The sequence below is a fragment of the Salvia hispanica genome, chromosome 2 (assembly GCF_023119035.1).
Source record: "Salvia hispanica cultivar TCC Black 2014 chromosome 2, UniMelb_Shisp_WGS_1.0, whole genome shotgun sequence".
In the NCBI taxonomy this organism is placed as follows: domain Eukaryota; kingdom Viridiplantae; phylum Streptophyta; class Magnoliopsida; order Lamiales; family Lamiaceae; genus Salvia; species Salvia hispanica.
Genome location: NC_062966.1, coordinates 10,110,733 through 10,128,167, shown reverse-complemented (window position 1 = coordinate 10,128,167; position 17,435 = coordinate 10,110,733). Strand labels below are relative to the sequence as shown.

General features: G+C 35.4%; 1 protein-coding gene across 1 annotated transcript; it reads left to right on the top strand.

Moving 5' to 3' along the window:
* Positions 1-1,215: 1,215 nt before the first annotated feature.
* On the top strand, positions 1,216-16,106 carry LOC125205732 (myosin-11-like). Its single transcript, XM_048104820.1, has 38 exons — positions 1,216-1,499; positions 2,808-2,936; positions 3,655-3,798; positions 3,883-4,028; positions 4,118-4,274; positions 4,422-4,480; positions 4,607-4,766; positions 4,869-5,018; positions 5,119-5,255; positions 5,343-5,489; positions 5,595-5,696; positions 5,838-5,895; positions 5,966-6,067; positions 6,631-6,668; positions 6,866-6,992; positions 7,073-7,243; positions 7,421-7,552; positions 7,664-7,773; positions 7,978-8,038; positions 8,811-8,988; positions 9,173-9,378; positions 9,456-9,575; positions 9,886-9,984; positions 10,140-10,361; positions 10,893-11,032; positions 11,745-11,856; positions 11,941-11,985; positions 12,078-12,326; positions 12,815-12,979; positions 13,048-13,242; positions 13,333-13,476; positions 13,694-13,764; positions 13,853-13,952; positions 14,029-14,085; positions 14,171-14,227; positions 14,315-14,395; positions 14,510-14,592; positions 15,710-16,106. Exons 1-38 carry the CDS (start codon positions 1,497-1,499, stop codon positions 15,834-15,836), a joined length of 4,584 nt encoding a protein of 1,527 aa, XP_047960777.1. The 5' UTR covers positions 1,216-1,496; the 3' UTR covers positions 15,837-16,106.
* Positions 16,107-17,435: the final 1,329 nt, after the last annotated feature.

Sequence of the window (17,435 nt, the reverse complement as noted above, 5' to 3'; positions counted from 1 at the left end):
TGATAGTTTGGCTGCCTTTTTTCTCACTCATTATTGGCATTTGAATTATTATTTCGAATAAAAAATAAAAATTGAACTTTAAATGATTTAACACACAGTGCAACATTCATTTTTAAATAAAGGGATATTGACCTTTAATATTACAAAATTTTCAAAAAGTTAGATTTTTCCCACGAACTTTAAAATTGACAAATAATATCACGAATTTTACCTCGAGTTTATTTTTTTCCACGAATGAAAAAAATCATGTTATTTTAATAAATTGAAAAACAATTTTGGAGGGTGTGCTTCAAGGAAAACTTTTTTAAAAGATTGAAAAACTTGAAACTCTCAAAATTGTTGTCGAGAAATTATGAAAAAAATTCGTATCATAATATTATTTGTGGGAATTTTTTCATTCGTGGGAAAAAACAAACCTGGGGTAAGTTCGTGATATTATTTGCAAATTTTAAAGTTTGTGGGAAAAATCTAACTTTTTGAAAGTTTTGTGATATTAGATGCCAATATTTCTAAAATAAATTATTACTCCTCCTGTCCACTTAAGATGACACGTTTTTCTTTTTAGTTTGTCCCAACTAAGAAGACACATTTCCTTTTTTGGAAATTTTCTCTCTCTAGTTAATACACTCAATCACTTTTTTCCACCCTTATTAAAATATCCATATTTTTTTCTCTCTCTATTTTAATATTTCCATCAACATTTTCTCTTTCCAATTAAACACATTAACCAATAACTCCTAAAATCCCATGCCGGCTCAGGAATGTTTCATCTTAGCTGGGACGGAGGGAGTAGAAAGTTTAATGACCAATTTGATAAATTCTCGTAGTTTAATATTTTATGATAGTATTAATCAATAAGAGGTATCGACCAACTACATAACGGACATCGATTTGCATGTCATGTGATACGAGTATATCTGCGGAATCTTCCCTGCGAACGAATCAATATCTTCTCTGCGATCTCTCGCAGTTATCTCCCTATACGAGTTTACTCGTATCATGATTTAGTTTTTGAAATTGCAATTTACATTCAACATTTATAACATGTTTAGAGGTTTAAAGTACACATGCAGTACTATCTCTTAATCGCGTTTTGGATGATTTATAAAAGTCCCCAGCAACTTACAAAAATTTCAATTCATTTCGTAACAAAATTGCCACATGAAACAAAATACAAAAATACATATGTTATGGTTGGGAAAAAGAAAAGAAAAGTAAAGAAAGATTGTGAAAAATTACGATAGTCGAGAAAGGAAATAGAAATGGGAAAGGGTGCGTTTTTTGTAAGCCACAAATTTCCAAGGAAGAGCTTAAGATCCGAAGTTGCAGGAGCAATGCCATGCAAAAGCTATGGAGACACTTACAGAATACTCGCATTTGCATGCTTCCTTTTCCTATCAGAAGAAACGCGGCGTATTCTTCAACCCAACACATGCACACCTTTCCAGACAGATGATGAGAAGGCCACTCAGAAATTACAAATTTAAGATCTAGAAATGGTACGTTTTGTGTTCAATTTCTGAGAATAGATTGCTGTACAACGTATTCATCTAGTTTAATCGAGATGAGAATTAAGGAACCCCTATAGATAGATCGACTCTTTATTGAATACATCTTTAATTTATAGAGAGAGGTCTTTCCGTATGTGATGACTGATTTTTAGTAAGATCGATTTAGGCTTAATACTATGATTTGCCTTTTCGAAATCTCAGCTTCTAGCAATTACAACACTTAGTGGCAAGTAATCCTCCTCTCATCATGTTACCTAGTTTCTGCTACTTAATATGTTTTCTATTGGATCGATATTAACTGTGACGAGGATGCTGTTTGAGAAGGTTCAGATTGAAGAAAGTATTACTCCTATTGTGGATTGTGGTCAACTGTTTTTAAAAAGAAATTTGGTCCATATGTACGAGCTTGAGTTTGAGCTTTAAACTTGAAACTTAACTAAACTAAAGCTCACTGCTGCCCTTGCTCATGAACCTCAAATAACACGGATTCTCGAATAGTTCCATTAAAAAGATAACTTCCTTGAATGATTACATATCCTTTTCTACCATGAATAATTTTTTTAATTAAAGTCATAAAAGGGCTGGCTTGCTCAAGTGCCCTTAGCAGATGTTATAATGGGATATAGTAACATATTATTGGTTGCTGGCTTCTCAAATTCAAAAGGTCCGATAAACTATGGATTTTGTCTGAAACATTGTCACTTTATCGCATTGCATGCACCTAAATCTCTAACAAAAATGTTATCCTCCGAGTGACGAGACTTATTTGATGTTTTCTCTTCTTTTTCACTTAATGTGAAATGATTTTCTCCATTTGTGCCAAACTTGATCTCTGAACAAATCCACCAACGAATTGCAATTAGAGATTCTCCAGCAATGTGAAGGATCAATAGTCATATATATGAGCGTTGATATGACTAACCACTGTAAGTTGAAATGTTAGAATACTCAGCAACTTAAGTTAAACATTTTGTTTTATCAGTAAACTTATAATTGCTTTTGAAGAGATAATTAGAGTGACTAGGTCAGATGTATAAGATCACTGTTTTCTAGTTCAAGCAGTCTCATCTACCCAGATAACCAAACTGATGATGTCAAATTAAGGCAACTCAGTTATTAATAGTACTATAATTCTCTTCTCTAGAGGAATGTACATGTTACTTTTAGAATATAGGCTTGGTTAATCTTGTCATATACTCGAGATCTATTTTTTATGTACTAAATTTGTTGAAATTACAAGATCTTATCATTATTTAAGAATGTAACTTATCACCAGCAACGTTGAACTTCTAACAGGGTACTCCAGTGAACATAATTGTTGGATCCCATGTCTGGGCTGAAGACCCTGCAGTGGCTTGGATTGATGGGCAGGTTACCAAAATCAATGGCCAAGAAGCTGTGATCCAAAGGAGTGATGGGAAGGAGGTATGTTTTGGATACTTGGTTTACTATTTTTTATATGCTTATGTATCCTTCTATGATTAGTAAACGGTGCAGTATATAGAAGAAATCATATACCGCCACAAGTCATTGCAGGACGTACAAAATTCATCTCCCATTATGATCTTCATCACATTTTTATTCTAGACTTGTTATAACAATTCCTCATCGATCTTGCTATTAGATTTGCATCTTGCCTTCAACCTTGGTCACATTAGCTTGTTTTTTATAACATGCGAACTCTTAGTTAAACTGTTGGCATTACTTGTAACTTTCAGTATGCTACTTTAATCCCTGCCACCTCATGTGGTGCATGCTTTATTCTTGAATAAGGCAAGTGTAACATTTAGAGTCCTTTGTTGAATTTGTAGCTATGTAATCAGTTCATTTCTATATATGGATAGAACTATGACTTTGCTTGCTAGTGGTGCTTGTTACAGAAAACAATTTAGGAAGTAACAGCTGAATATACATTTGATAGTTGGACTTTACTGTTGCTGTTGTATATTTAGTCTTGTTCTATCTATTCACATAAGGTTCACAACCCTGCACCTCATGCACATGTACTTTGTTGCTGGATTACAATAGAACTCTGTAGTTAGCTTATTTTTCATATCCACGAAGTATGGTGATATGAAATTTAATATATAGTCCAGTTTCAATAACAGACTCATTGATAGGGACTTTCCTTGTTTTTTTACAGGTTGTTGCCAAGTTATCGAAACTTTATCCTAAAGATACAGAAGCTCCTCCTGCAGGTGTTGATGACATGACAAAGCTATCTTACCTGCATGAGCCTGGAGTGCTGGCCAATCTGAGAAAGAGATATGAACTCAATGAAATTTATGTATGCTTCCTCGGTTATCCAAGCTATTGATAATCATATCACTTTTCCCCGATTTGGTCTAATCATTGGTAATTGTATGTGCAGACATACACTGGAAATATTCTGATTGCTATAAATCCTTTCCAAAAATTGGCTCATTTGTATAATTCACACATGATGCAACAATACAAGGGAGCTCCTCTCGGAGATCTCAGCCCTCATGTCTTTGCAATTGCTGATGTTGCATACAGGTTAAATTTATCAAACTTTGTCAACAGATGAAGCACAATTATGAAAATGTATCAAATAAACTACATAATGATATTTTTACTGGAAACAGGGCCATGATAAATGAAGGGAAGAGCAACTCTATTCTGGTTAGTGGTGAAAGTGGAGCGGGTAAAACTGAGACCACAAAAATGCTTATGAGGTATCTAGCCTATTTAGGAGGCCGCGCAGTTACAGAAGGACGCACTGTTGAACAACAAGTCCTTGAAGTATGATACACGATAAATCTATTTAGTGATAGTAGTTAAAATTGGTGTTAGACTGTTAGCAAAGTCACTTTTGGCTTGCTATATTTTGTCACTGGAGCAAACAAATGCAGCATAATTAACTCTAGGCTTACTATCATGTGAATGCAGTCGAACCCTGTTCTTGAAGCATTTGGCAATGCTAAAACTGTTAGAAATAACAATTCCAGGTGAAACCCTTTTTACACTTTTGCACTTGTGGATTTCCTATTCATCTCCTAATGAAAGTACTGAAATTTTACATAATCAATAATGAAGTCAAGTGCCTTATGTCATATGTTGTTTACACACTGTAGCCGATTTGGTAAATTTGTGGAGATTCAGTTTGACAAGCATGGGAGAATATCTGGAGCAGCTATCAGAACCTACCTTCTTGAAAGATCTCGAGTTTGCCAAGTTTCTGATCCTGAGCGCAACTATCATTGCTTTTACCTCTTATGTGCAGCACCAAAAGAGGTATTCTAGTTCTTTGTTACTGCTTAATGCTTTTGGTAATGCTTTCCTTCACCATAATTGAAAAGAAGTTCTTATACTTGCTGCAAATGCATTCCCTTCCAGGAAATTGACAAGTACAAGTTAGATAATCCTAAATCATATCACTATCTTAACCAATCAAAATGCTATGAGCTGGTTGGTGTAAGTGATGCCAGTGAGTATCTTGAGACTAGACGAGCAATGGATATTGTTGGAATAAGTAAATTGGAGCAGGTATATCCTATGTTGTTTATGTCCATAACCTCCAGTGAAATACTATAAGTATCTATCATCTCACTCACTCACGCATTAATTCCCCTTCTCACGGTCTTAGGAAGCAATATTCAGGGTAGTTGCTGCCATTCTTCACATCGGTAATATTGAATTTGGAAAGGGAAAAGAAGTCGACTCATCAATCCCTAAAGATGACAAAGCCAAGTTTCACCTGAAAACAACTGCTGAACTTCTAATGTATGTTAGCCTCTAATTTTCATGTTAATCCTCCCATACTGCATTCTAGATGGTCAGATGGTGAAAATTTTTACTACTCTGTCTTAGGTGTGACCCTCTTGCATTGGAAGATGCACTTTGTAAACGTGTGATGATCACTCCTGAAGAAGTTATCAAGAGAAGCCTTGATCCTCTTAGTGCTACATTTAGCAGGGATGGATTAGCTAAGACGTTATATTCTAGACTGTTTGACTGGTATTCAGCTCTTTGCTTGTCAATTTTTCTAATAGATTATAGAGATCTAAAATGAAGTTAATAAAATGCTAAAAATATTTCTAATTTATGGTGATTCATGTGTAGGCTGGTGAATAAGATCAATAACTCAATTGGGCAAGATAAAAACTCAAAATATCTGATTGGGGTCCTTGACATTTATGGTTTCGAGAGCTTCAAACACAACAGGTAGGAACTTTATCTGATTTAGTACTGGTTCCCCACTTCCCCTATGTTGACCACCATAATAACCCAGCAGTGCTGTAGTTCTCGTGGTGGGAAATGCTCTACCACTGATTTCTTATAACAAAAGCATATTATACTATGCAGTTTTGAACAGTTCTGCATCAACTTTACAAATGAGAAGCTGCAGCAACATTTTAATCAGGTTATATTGATATCAGCTGGTTGTATAGCTATCTCCCATTATATGCTTGCTAAGTCTGCTCTACTTGCAGCATGTCTTTAAAATGGAACAAGAAGAATACACGAAGGAGGAGATTGATTGGAGCTACATTGAGTTTGTCGACAACCAAGATGTGTTAGATCTAATTGAAAAGGTACTTCCCAGTGAGATAGGTGTGCACAACATTGAAATGCTAATCTGCTAAAGAGAATTTTGTTAAATTTTCCATATTAATATTTAATGTCATTGGCAACTTGTTTTCCGAAGAACTTCACCTTCTCTTCTTCTTTTATGCATATCGTGTCCAGTTCGCACACTTACTTTCTATAATACTTAGTCGGTCCTTGAAAAGTATGAACTTTCTAATTTTGTACAGTTAAAAAACACATTACCCCTTACACATTATTTTAGTTACAACTTATACCATTACACTACACTACTAGTGATGTGGAGCCCACTCTCTACTGACACTAGCTTACACTACCCTTTATCTATCTCTTACTTTATCAATTATATATTAAAACCCGTGCCGAACCGAATCTTCATACTTTTCAGTGACGGAGGGAGTATTAATTTTATGATGCATACACTACCCTTGATCTTATCTTCCTTAAGAAGCATACTTATAAGCATAAGGCCTACGATCTTCATCTTATGATGTATGCATTTCATCTTTGATTTTGTATTTAACCAGAACTAAGACTAATTGTTTTGCAGAAACCTGGTGGCATTATTGCTCTCCTCGATGAAGCTTGGTAATGCTTTTTAGTTATCCTGCATTTCTTTTTTCTCCGTCATTATTTTGAGAATATATTCCTCTCACATTATTTTCCTAGTAAGCCCTAGATTTAGTTCTTTCTCAATTTGGTTTCATTTATTTCTTGGAACAACTTGTAGGCCTATGAATAATTATACATTCCATTTTCTAATATAATATCTTTACTTTTTGCAGTATGTTCCCAAAATCAACTCATGAGACATTCTGTAATAAGCTCTATCAGACTTTTAAAGTTCATAAGCGCTTCATCAAGCCAAAATTATCACGTACCGATTTTACTGTTGGGCATTATGCTGGGGAGGCATGTTATGTTACACTCGCTCTTTAACTCATTGTGCTTAAAAGCCAAGGCTTTTAATTCCGACATCATATAATTTTCAGGTTCAATACCAGTCTGACCATTTCTTGGACAAAAATAAGGACTATGTTGTACCTGAACATCAAGATCTTTTAGGTGCTTCCAAATGTCCTTTTGTAGCAGGGCTTTTCCCTCCAATAGCTGAAGAGAGCTCAAAATCTGCGAAGTTTTCTTCTATTGGTTCCCGTTTTAAGGTTAAGGCGCTCATGATTAATTCCAGATGGAATTTTACTTTTATGTGTGTGCACCAACACATAAAAAAGATAGTAGTACAATTTTGTTTAAGATATATATCTATCATCGTTATTCTCTGGGAAAATGAGACATACGAAAACTATTTTTTTTTTAAAATTCATTATCTCCTCATGCAGTTGCAACTACAACAATTGATGGAGACTCTAAGTGCTACTGAACCTCACTACGTTAGATGTGTAAAGCCAAATAATCTTCTTAAACCAGCTATATTTGAGAATCAGAACATTCTGCAGCAGCTACGTTGCGGTGTAAGTTATTTCGATATTTTATTCTCTTCTGGTCTTATCCTTCCCATTGGCTGCATTAGAACAATCTGGTTTTAGGTTTGTTATTTGTTTGATCACAAACTATTGATTCAGGGTGTTTTAGAAGCAATCAGGATAAGTTGTGCTGGATATCCGACACGCCGTCCTTTTTTTGAATTCTTGAACAGATTCGGGCTTCTTGCAACTGAAGCTTTGCAAGGCAGGTATAGCTTGATGAATTCGAGGCTCTAATCTGTACTCAGTTACATACTTAAACAAACAGCTCATTTACTGTCGTTTTATTGCTGATACAAGAAAAGCTATATACACCCTTATTATCTATCCTGGTGCTGAATTGTTGTTATATATAATAGCTTGTTTTCTTGGAAGAATCATATTGTAAAAGCAAAGTTCTTTCTTATGCACAGTTATGACGAAAAATTGGCATGCAAGAAGATTTTGGAAAAGAAAGGGATAAAAGGTTTCCAGGTATAAGGATAATTTTTTACATAAAATAATCCTTGTACTAGTACTACTGTTTGAGTGTAATGGTTCCTCTGTGTGTGTGTGTATCTATCTCTCACCCAATTAAAGTAAACCACTAAATGTGTTTCCCTCACCTTACAAACATTTAAAAAAAAAGTGTGCATTAATGTTTCTGTGGCATAGAGAGGTTTCTTCTATTGCACTGTGAAGTCCAGAATATCCTTGAAAACCATCATCTCTTGAGCTCCCCTCCGCTTCATTACCTCTGCACTACTCTCCCATCTCCCTCTGTGGTCAGCCTTCCTTCAATTTGCTTACCCCTCATTTCTCTGCTTCATTCATGCATTTCTACTCCATCCTTGCCATGGTCTTGGAGTCTAAAATGGAAAAACTGATGGTTACACCAGGATAGAATGAATTGATTAATTAAGAAACAAAGAGAGCCACATTTTTTTATTAAGACCTGCTACTCGTGTTTCTAAAATATTATTCACTTAAAACATGGTCAATAAATTTGAACAAATTAATTTAGAAACAAGTACTGGTTGTTAGAATGTCCATAAAACTAAACTCAATTCCCCCTCCCATTGTATTAAACACCATTAAACCATTTTTACCTTCACGAACCTACTGCCTGTCTATATACGCTAACTGACACCCCTTGGAATATTACACACCCAATATCAGCTCTACTTCATGGTAATTTCATGCATTGTGTACTTCTTTTAATGGTACAGAGGGAATCTTAACTCAATATCTTTTAATCACTATACAGGTAGGAAAAACAAAGGTCTTCCTAAGAGCAGGTCAAATGGCTGAGCTGGATGCTCGTCGAACAGAAGTTCTTAGTTCTGCAGCAAAAATTATACAACAGCGTAGACGGACACATATTGCTCGTAAACGATTCATAGCTATGAGAGAGGCTTCCATACAGCTGCAATCATTTTGCAGAGGTGACACCTAGAACTTTAGAGCTTTTGATAAGTATTATGCAGTGTGGTAAAAATCTGTTTAAATTACTTTGTATTTTTTAGAGATGTGCATTTGGTGTTTTGCAACTGTGTCGCCCCTCCCTTTTTTCTAGTCAAGTCACTAGTTTGTCTGCTATGGAATTTTTATGCTGTTCTACTCTTTCAGGCAGATTAGCATGCCACCGTTTCGGGAGCATGAAAACAGAAGCAGCTGCATTGAAAGTTCAACGGAACACACTCAAATTCCTAGCTAGAAAAGCTTATAACACACTCCAGAGATCTGTTCTTGTTATACAAACAGGTTTACGTAGCATGGACGCACATAAAAAATTTAGATATATGAAGCGAACTAAAGCCGCGACTATTATTCAGGTACCAACTTATTTTTATGTCACAGAAAATTTTGGCGTGTCCTATGAAACCTTCAGCTTGCGGCTTATATTTTTTAGACTCAATGCCGGAGGCATAGAGCTTCATCTTACTATAAAAAGCTAAAGACGGGAGCCATAGTTGCACAATGTCAATGGAGAGGAAGAGTAGCCAAAAGAGAACTGCGGAAGCTTAAAATGGTAGGCGTTAATAGCATATTAATATTGAAATAGTAATTCTCCTCTAACTTGTATATCTGAAGCATGATATATTGTTGAAACTGCCTTCATTGTCAATCGAAAACTGATTTTAAAGTTAATATCAGCATTAAGGCTTTCATATTTATCAGAAGAACATCTCATACACAGTCCCGTAATTTTGTCCTTGGGCATAAGAAAAATGTTTTTAATATTATTCTGTAAGTTATGACTGGTATGGCAAATATGATTTTGGTTATATGATATATTGTTTCTTTCCAACTTATAGAACACTTCTTGCAATCCTCTGCAGGCTGCAAGGGATACAGGTGCACTCAAAGAGGCTAAAGATAAACTAGAAAAACAGTTAGAGGACCTCACGTGGCGTTTACAGCTTGAAAAACGATTGAAGGTATGCTATTTTCTTGTGCAAGTGATTGCCTTCTGGATGTGTGTGTATATATAGCATCCATTGCGTGACAACTGAAAGAAGCAAACAACGAATACAGCTTGAAAATTGATCGATGGTGTGTATGTTTGCTTTCATATCATTCATTCATCATGCAGGTTGACTTGGAAGAGGCAAAAAATCAAGAGATAGCAAAGTTGCAGAGTTCTATGGAAGAAATGCAGAAGAAAGTTGATGAAGCGAATGCTCTAGTTATCAAGGAACGGGAAGCTTCCAAAAAGGCAATTGAAGAAGCACCTCCTGTTATCAAGGAAACCCCAGTTTATGTTGAAGATACTGAGAAAATTGAATCTTTAAAGGGTGAACTTGACAACATAAAGGTGAGACACTGGTATGTTAATGTATAAGTCATATTTACATGCAGAGTTGATTTCATATCCTTCAAGTTTTTTGTTTGGGATCTACCTGCCATAGCATGCATGTGTATTTTCCAGATCATAGCAATTTATTCTTGCCATTTGCTTAAGTCTCCATCCGAGACCTCTAATAATACATGTAACATCACTCTATTAGAAGCTCCATTTAATCTCACAAACATCTTGATCAGGCTTATGTGCTAAATAACGGAAAATACGGAAAATGAATTACTGAACCGTATATGTACACTTAGACTTCTAGTCAATACTAGTCTCTGGTATATGAGTATCTGCTCGAACTAGTTACCTGTGAATGATCTGCTTACACAGGGATTCTGCCACTTTTAATGGATCAAGGAATTAATCTAATTCAAAGGTCATACTGAATGCATCCTTTTCCAAACTGAGTTAGGATATGCTGGAAAAGCAGCTAAAGATTCAATAGTCTTCTCCCACGGGCTCAAAATATTTATGGTTAAACTATTTTCTTGGCAGGTTTCTTTGCAACATGAACAGGAAAGTTCTGAAGAATTGCGAAAGAACTATGCTTTGGAAAAGGAATCTAGTGAGGAGAGGCGTGCAAAATTAGAGGAGGCAGAAAAGAAAATTCAACAATTACAGGAATCATTGAAAGGGTAATCAAATGACAAAGAAGTGTTTCCCATTTGTGCTTACATTAGAAGAGCATATTTCATCTTTATTCGCTATTATAATCTATAATTACTCCCTACGGTTTAAAGCTAGAAATAGTCCATTAAACTGGTTATATGGAAAAACAGTGAATTATCTTGGAATAGTATTAGCCGGGGGGAGTGGAATGAGGCATTCACTATTGGATCATGGACAAGATCAGCTTTATTTGGATATTCCATGAGCTTTATATGTTCTCTTCCCACTAAATAATAAGGTAATTTACCAGATTTACAATGTGGAATAATCTATCCACCCTTACCATCATCCTCCACTTTTCTGCACGCCCTTGGCTAGCTTATCTTCTGTTGCTTCTCCTAATTTATTTTCAAACCATTGCAATGGACTGAACCCTCTTCTGTTGTTTGCATCATCTATCCATCTGTCTCTACATTTTCCTCAAAAGCTGTCTTTTGTTTTATGTAAATGTCACCATGAACGAATCAACAATGACTAGTTATGATCATGACTTTCAGAATTTTTTATTTCCTATTGAGCCGTTGGCATGGCCAACAGTATTCTTCGAGGGGTAGTGCAATCTAAATTGCTCCTTCTAGAAAGAAATAGGACAGTAATGGCTACCGGCGTAGCAACCATTTATAGTATCATTTGCAAATATGACAAATGCTGAAAGCTAAACAAACTTCTCTCTCGCAGGGTGGAAGAGAAGCTGAATAATGTGGAGTCAGAAAATAAAGTTCTTCGTCAACAGGCTGTGACTATGGCGCCAAATAAATTTCTCTCTGGACGCACTAGATCAATCATGCAGGTATATGCACGACTCCCTTGTGGTTTGATGGAGACCTTTTGACTATGCAGATATATGAAAGCTAATGGCATTTGCAAATCACAGAGGACTGATAGTAGCCATGGGTTTGGGGATATCAAGCTCCATGTGGTAATCAATGTTCTTCCATTAAATGTTATTTCCTTGAAAATGCTACCTTTTTAACTATGCCTTTAACTTTCATGCAATTCAAATTGTATTAGGAGGCACACAGCCCCCGTAGCCCAACATCTTTTGAAGCTGATGACAGACCTCAGAAATCACTTAATGAGAAGCAACAGGAAAATCAGGAGCTGCTCATTCGCTGTATATCCCAGCCCTTGGGCTTTTCTGGAAACAGGCCGATAGCAGCATGTATCATCTACAAGTGTCTTCTACAGTGGAGGTCATTTGAAGTTGAGCGGACAAGTGTGTTTGACCGTATCATCCAGACAATAGGTCATGCTATTGAGGTTTAATCATTCCATCCTTGTGTATACTAACCATATGACTGATATTTCTTGGTTCAACCATTTCCAATTTTCCACTTATAATCTGCATACTGGCCGTCACCTAAGTGTTTTGAACAATTAGGGAACTGGTAGAGATCAATTCTTGAGAGTTTCCATGTGGGATGTGGAGATCTCTATCCCTACTTTTCGTTTTGATAGTTATCTCGTGTTTTCCTTAATTGAAAAATTTATGTGGGGCTACACTAAAAAGGGATGGAGCTAAAAGATTTGTTCTTGTGGAAGAATTATGTAATTGAATTAGTACATATGCTGGAATTAAGATCCTGTGGACTCGCGTTTTTCATTCTTTCAGCATTATTTTCCTGGGATTCATGATTGGTTATTGTTACTTCTGTTATCAGTGATCAAGTGAGATTTTTTCTTTCTATTGCCTTTAATACCTTTCACTATATCACAATTCTTAAACATGCTGCTTTCTCCATTTTCAGAAAATCCAGGAAAACAATGATATGTTGTCCTATTGGTTATCAAATGCTTCTACCCTACTATTTCTCCTCCAGCGTACACTGAAAGCAAGTGGTGCAGCTGGAATGGCTCCTCTACGTCGTCGGTCATCCACAGCTACTTTATTTGGCAGGATGTCAACGTCAAATGTATGGATTCCTTTCCCTTTCTGATTATATTGAAAGGGTGGACAACTTTTATCTGTCTCTTCTTTCAGAGCTTCCGAGGAACTCCGCCAGGAGTAAATCTTCCTGGCCTACCTGGTGGAGTAGATACCTTACGCCAGGTGGAAGCCAAATATCCTGCTTTGTTGTTCAAGCAGCAACTTACAGCATATGTTGAGAAAATCTATGGAATGATACGAGATAATCTAAAGAAGGAGATATCTCCATTGCTTGGTTTATGTATTCAGGTACTGAAATTGATCATGTACCTACTCCAAAATAAGCCAATGCAGTCCTTTTCTAATCACATTCTACACGTTGCACGTGTCCATTAACAGGCACCAAGAACTTCTAGAGCGAGCATAGTTAAGGGGTCATCTCGTTCAGTTCCAAACACAGCAGCCCAGCAAGCTTTGATTGCTCACTGGCAGGGAATAGTGAGCAGCCTCGGGAACTTTTTGAACACTTTGAAAGAGAATCATGTCAGTAAAGACTTTTTCTCCTATAAACCATCTTTCTTGTTTAATCTGGATGATTCTTGGATTTTATTTTTATGGTCAAACTCAGCTGGTTTTGCAGGTGCCAATCTTTAAAATTTTGTTTGATATTTAGTTTATCTGAAATCCACCTGTTTGTTGTCAATATATTCCTTTTACCAGTTTTACCAGTTGTCAATATATTCCTTCTGCATCCTGTCAGGTACCACCTATGTTAGTCCGCAAGGTGTTCACACAGATATTTTCTTTTATCAATGTTCAACTATTCAACAGGTTTACTATATGTTTGCTTTTCTCTTTCAAGATCTTGAGTGTTCTCATTAAATTTAAATGTCATCCATTAAACTGTTCATGACTGCAGTCTTCTATTAAGACGAGAATGTTGCTCATTTAGCAATGGGGAATATGTTAAAGCTGGACTTGCTGAATTAGAGCAGTGGTGTAGCACGGCAACTGAAAAGGTCCGTCCAAGTATCTTCTAGTTTTTCTTTCAGCCTAGCAAATCCTAAGAGATTAATATCTTTAGACATAATGCAGTATGCAGGTGTAGCTTGGGATGAGCTCAAACATATTAGACAGGCCATTGGATTTCTGGTAATGTATTTAGTGTTGTTCCAGATCTGATAAGCATTATTAACTTTCCCTCAGACACCATATAAAATTAATTTTGAAACTCCAGGTTGTACACCTAAAACCGAAGAAAACATTGGATGAGATAAGTCATGAACTTTGCCCAGTGAGTAGAATGTTGCATGCTGAAACTCAATGAGAGTTTCATAGTACATTCATTACTTTTGAACATATTCTTCCTATCAATGAACAGGTGCTGAGCATTCAACAATTGTACCGGATCAGTACGATGTATTGGGATGACAAGTATGGCACACATAGCGTGTCTTCAGAAGTAAGTTTTTTTAAAACCAAATTAGGTTCAACTCCACCGTGCAGAGAGAGGGACTATGTAAACGTGCATCTTGGTTGCATTAATCAAAAAACATTTTTTTTGTACTTCAATTAGGTTATATCCAATATGAGAGTGTTGATGACGGAAGATTCAAATAATGCAGTAAGCAGTTCGTTTTTGTTGGATGACGATTCCAGGTTAGCATCTACTATCTGGTATTCTGCATATACTTCAATGAATATAATAAGATCAAAAACATATTTAACTGACCTGAGATGTAAAACTTCAAAAGATGTCTTGAGGTTTTTGATTCAAAAGGTGGCATGAGATTAAAACCGGAGAGAAGAAGTTTTACGTATAGACTTTTGGCATTTGTAATATACTTTAAAGGGAGAATGGAAAAGAATAAAGAACTATGGAGAGATTGAATAACCGTAGACATTGTAGCTTGAATAAATTGAAACAAAGAACATTCTTCTTCTCTCTTCTATCAATAGAGTATTTACGTCCATACATACCAGCCTTTTACTTGTATTTATGCTCTTTTATGTGGAATTTGTGGGGGAATTTAAGAGCAAGAATATGTTAGTTCTCAATGAATGTATATAGATATATATATAGAGATGTACTAGTATAACAACTAATTTTAAAGTTACAACGTACATCCAATCTGGTGCAGCCGCGTGGCAAAAAAATGCAATATTGTAAAACTAAAATGCAATATATATTTGTAGAAGCTGTAAATGAATTTCGGCAGATTGCATTTTTGTTATATGCAGATTGCATTTTTTATTGTTAAGTTTTGCATTTTAGATATTGACTGTTTAATTTGCATTTTATATATGGACGGATTGCATTTATATATGTGAAAATGCAAAACTTAACAATATAAAATGCAATTTATGTGAAAATGCAAAACTCAATACTATAAAATGCAATTTACCTACGACTAAAATGCAATCTGCGGAAATGCATATACAACTAGATTGCATTTGTGTTTAAAATATTGCATGTTTTGTGCCACGTGACAGCACCAGATTGGATGTACGTTGTGACTCTAAATAAGGGGGCACCCTAGTGCGCCCCTATATATATATATAAAAATTCTAAAATCCATGGTTCGACTCTTCTAATCTGACTCGGGATAGAACCGACAAAGAAAAGGCAAGTAGATAAACTGAAACCTAAATCCTAATATCTATGACTCAGGCAAGATATTAAAAGATATGCTCTATTCTCTTTTGTGTTTTCAGCAGTATCTTATCTTCTTTACTAAATATGGCAACTTTTGATGAAATTGATGGTGAATTGCAGCATACCTTTCTCCGTGGATGAAATATCAAAGTCAATGGATGAGATAGACATCGCTGACATTGATCCTCCTCCTCTAATGGGTGAGAACTCCGGATTCGGCTTTCTGCTACCACGCATTCGTGAGTAGGATGCTAAACAATATAAATTCTTTGTTTAAAGATGTCTGAATTCCAATTATAATTGTAATTTAGTGTTGGAGTAAGTCTGGCTTATGACAAGTACGATACATCCCCCTCCCCTAGTAAGAGTTAGTCCAGGGAAAAGCTGTATAACTGTTGAGGTTATAGGTGATCATGTTATATTTTGTTTTTTTAGTACGTCCCACTATATGTTTTGTAATACACCATCCACGGATTTTATTCGGTTTAACTTAATTTAATCCGTTATATTTTCTCCATGTACAGTTTTTATTTGTAAGAGAGAAAAAGCTGTTTACTGCCTAGGAGATTAGTTTGCCAAATATTTATGATATATGTTGCCATTTCTTTTCTTTTTTATAAGATTAAATTGCTCATAAAGTCATAAATTTTCAAAATAGTTTGGTTTTTTTCGTGAATTTTAAGTGTTTGGGAAAAGTCATGAACTTTATGGGATTGTGTAAATTTCCTATCCGACCTAATCTGATAGATTTCCGACGCAAACTTATCCTACATGGCGAGACTTGACATGGCAAAACTATACTAATTCTGATTGTTTCTCTTCTATCTTTGCAATCTTTGAAGATATACCACGAACATACAAGTAGCAAAAATGAAAATATACAAATCAAATTCAGTATAAAAGTAGTATTAATTCCACAATTCGAATTGAATCCTAAATTTGTCATTTGACAAGTCACGCCTCCGGCGCACCACATAAGATAAGTTTGTGTCGGAAATCTATTGGGTCGGATGAGAAACTTATATAATCCAATAAAGTTTATAACTTTTCATGCAACATTTAAAGTTCACGAGAAAAACCAAACTATTTTAAAAGTTTATGACTTCACATGTAATATGCTCTTTTTATAAAGAGTAAAGGTCAAAACTGGTCCTAAACATATGACCATTTTATGATTTTGGTCCTATACTATTTATCTTTTGAATTTTTGCATCCTGAACATTTCAACTCGGATCACAGGTCCTACACTAACAATTCCGTCAATTTTTAAACGGTTTTAACCCGATTTTAACCGATTTTGATGGTTTTAACGGTCCCATTCGGGTTAAAATCGTTTAAAAATCGGTTAAAATTGGGTTAAAACCGTTTAACAATTGACGGAATTATTAATGTTGGACCAATTGTGATCCGAGATATTCAGGATGCAAAAATTCAAAAGATAAAGTATAGGACCAAAATCATAAAATGAAGATATGTTCAAAATTAGTTTTAGCCTTTACTCTTTTATAAAATACACATGTATACTACTAGTTAAAATATTTTCAATAAATATACTACTATAAATTATGGCATTAAGTGTTGCACTAGTTTTATAAAACTCAGTTCTCAAATTTTATACTCCCTCCGTCCCAAGGAAGATGACCCCTTCCTTGGGCGGCACGAGATTTTATGCAATTAATTTTTGTGTGTTAAGAGGAGAGAGTAAAGTAAGAGAGAAGGATAAAGTAGAGATAAATGTGTTTCCATTTTAAGTAATGGATCATCTTGGTTGGGACAAACTAAAAAGGACAATGAGTCACCTTCAATTGGACGGAGGGAGTAGTTTTAAAGACGGAAACTACAGATT

What these genes read in the sequence shown, in the direction of transcription:
- LOC125205732 (XM_048104820.1), top strand. An exon ending in AAGCCGCGACTATTATTCAG is followed by an intron (nt 9,379 to 9,455) that starts GTACCAACTTAT and finishes TATATTTTTTAG; the next exon opens with ACTCAATGCCGGAGGCATAG. An exon ending in GCAGGATGTCAACGTCAAAT is followed by an intron (nt 12,980 to 13,047) that starts GTATGGATTCCT and finishes CTCTTCTTTCAG; the next exon opens with AGCTTCCGAGGAACTCCGCC.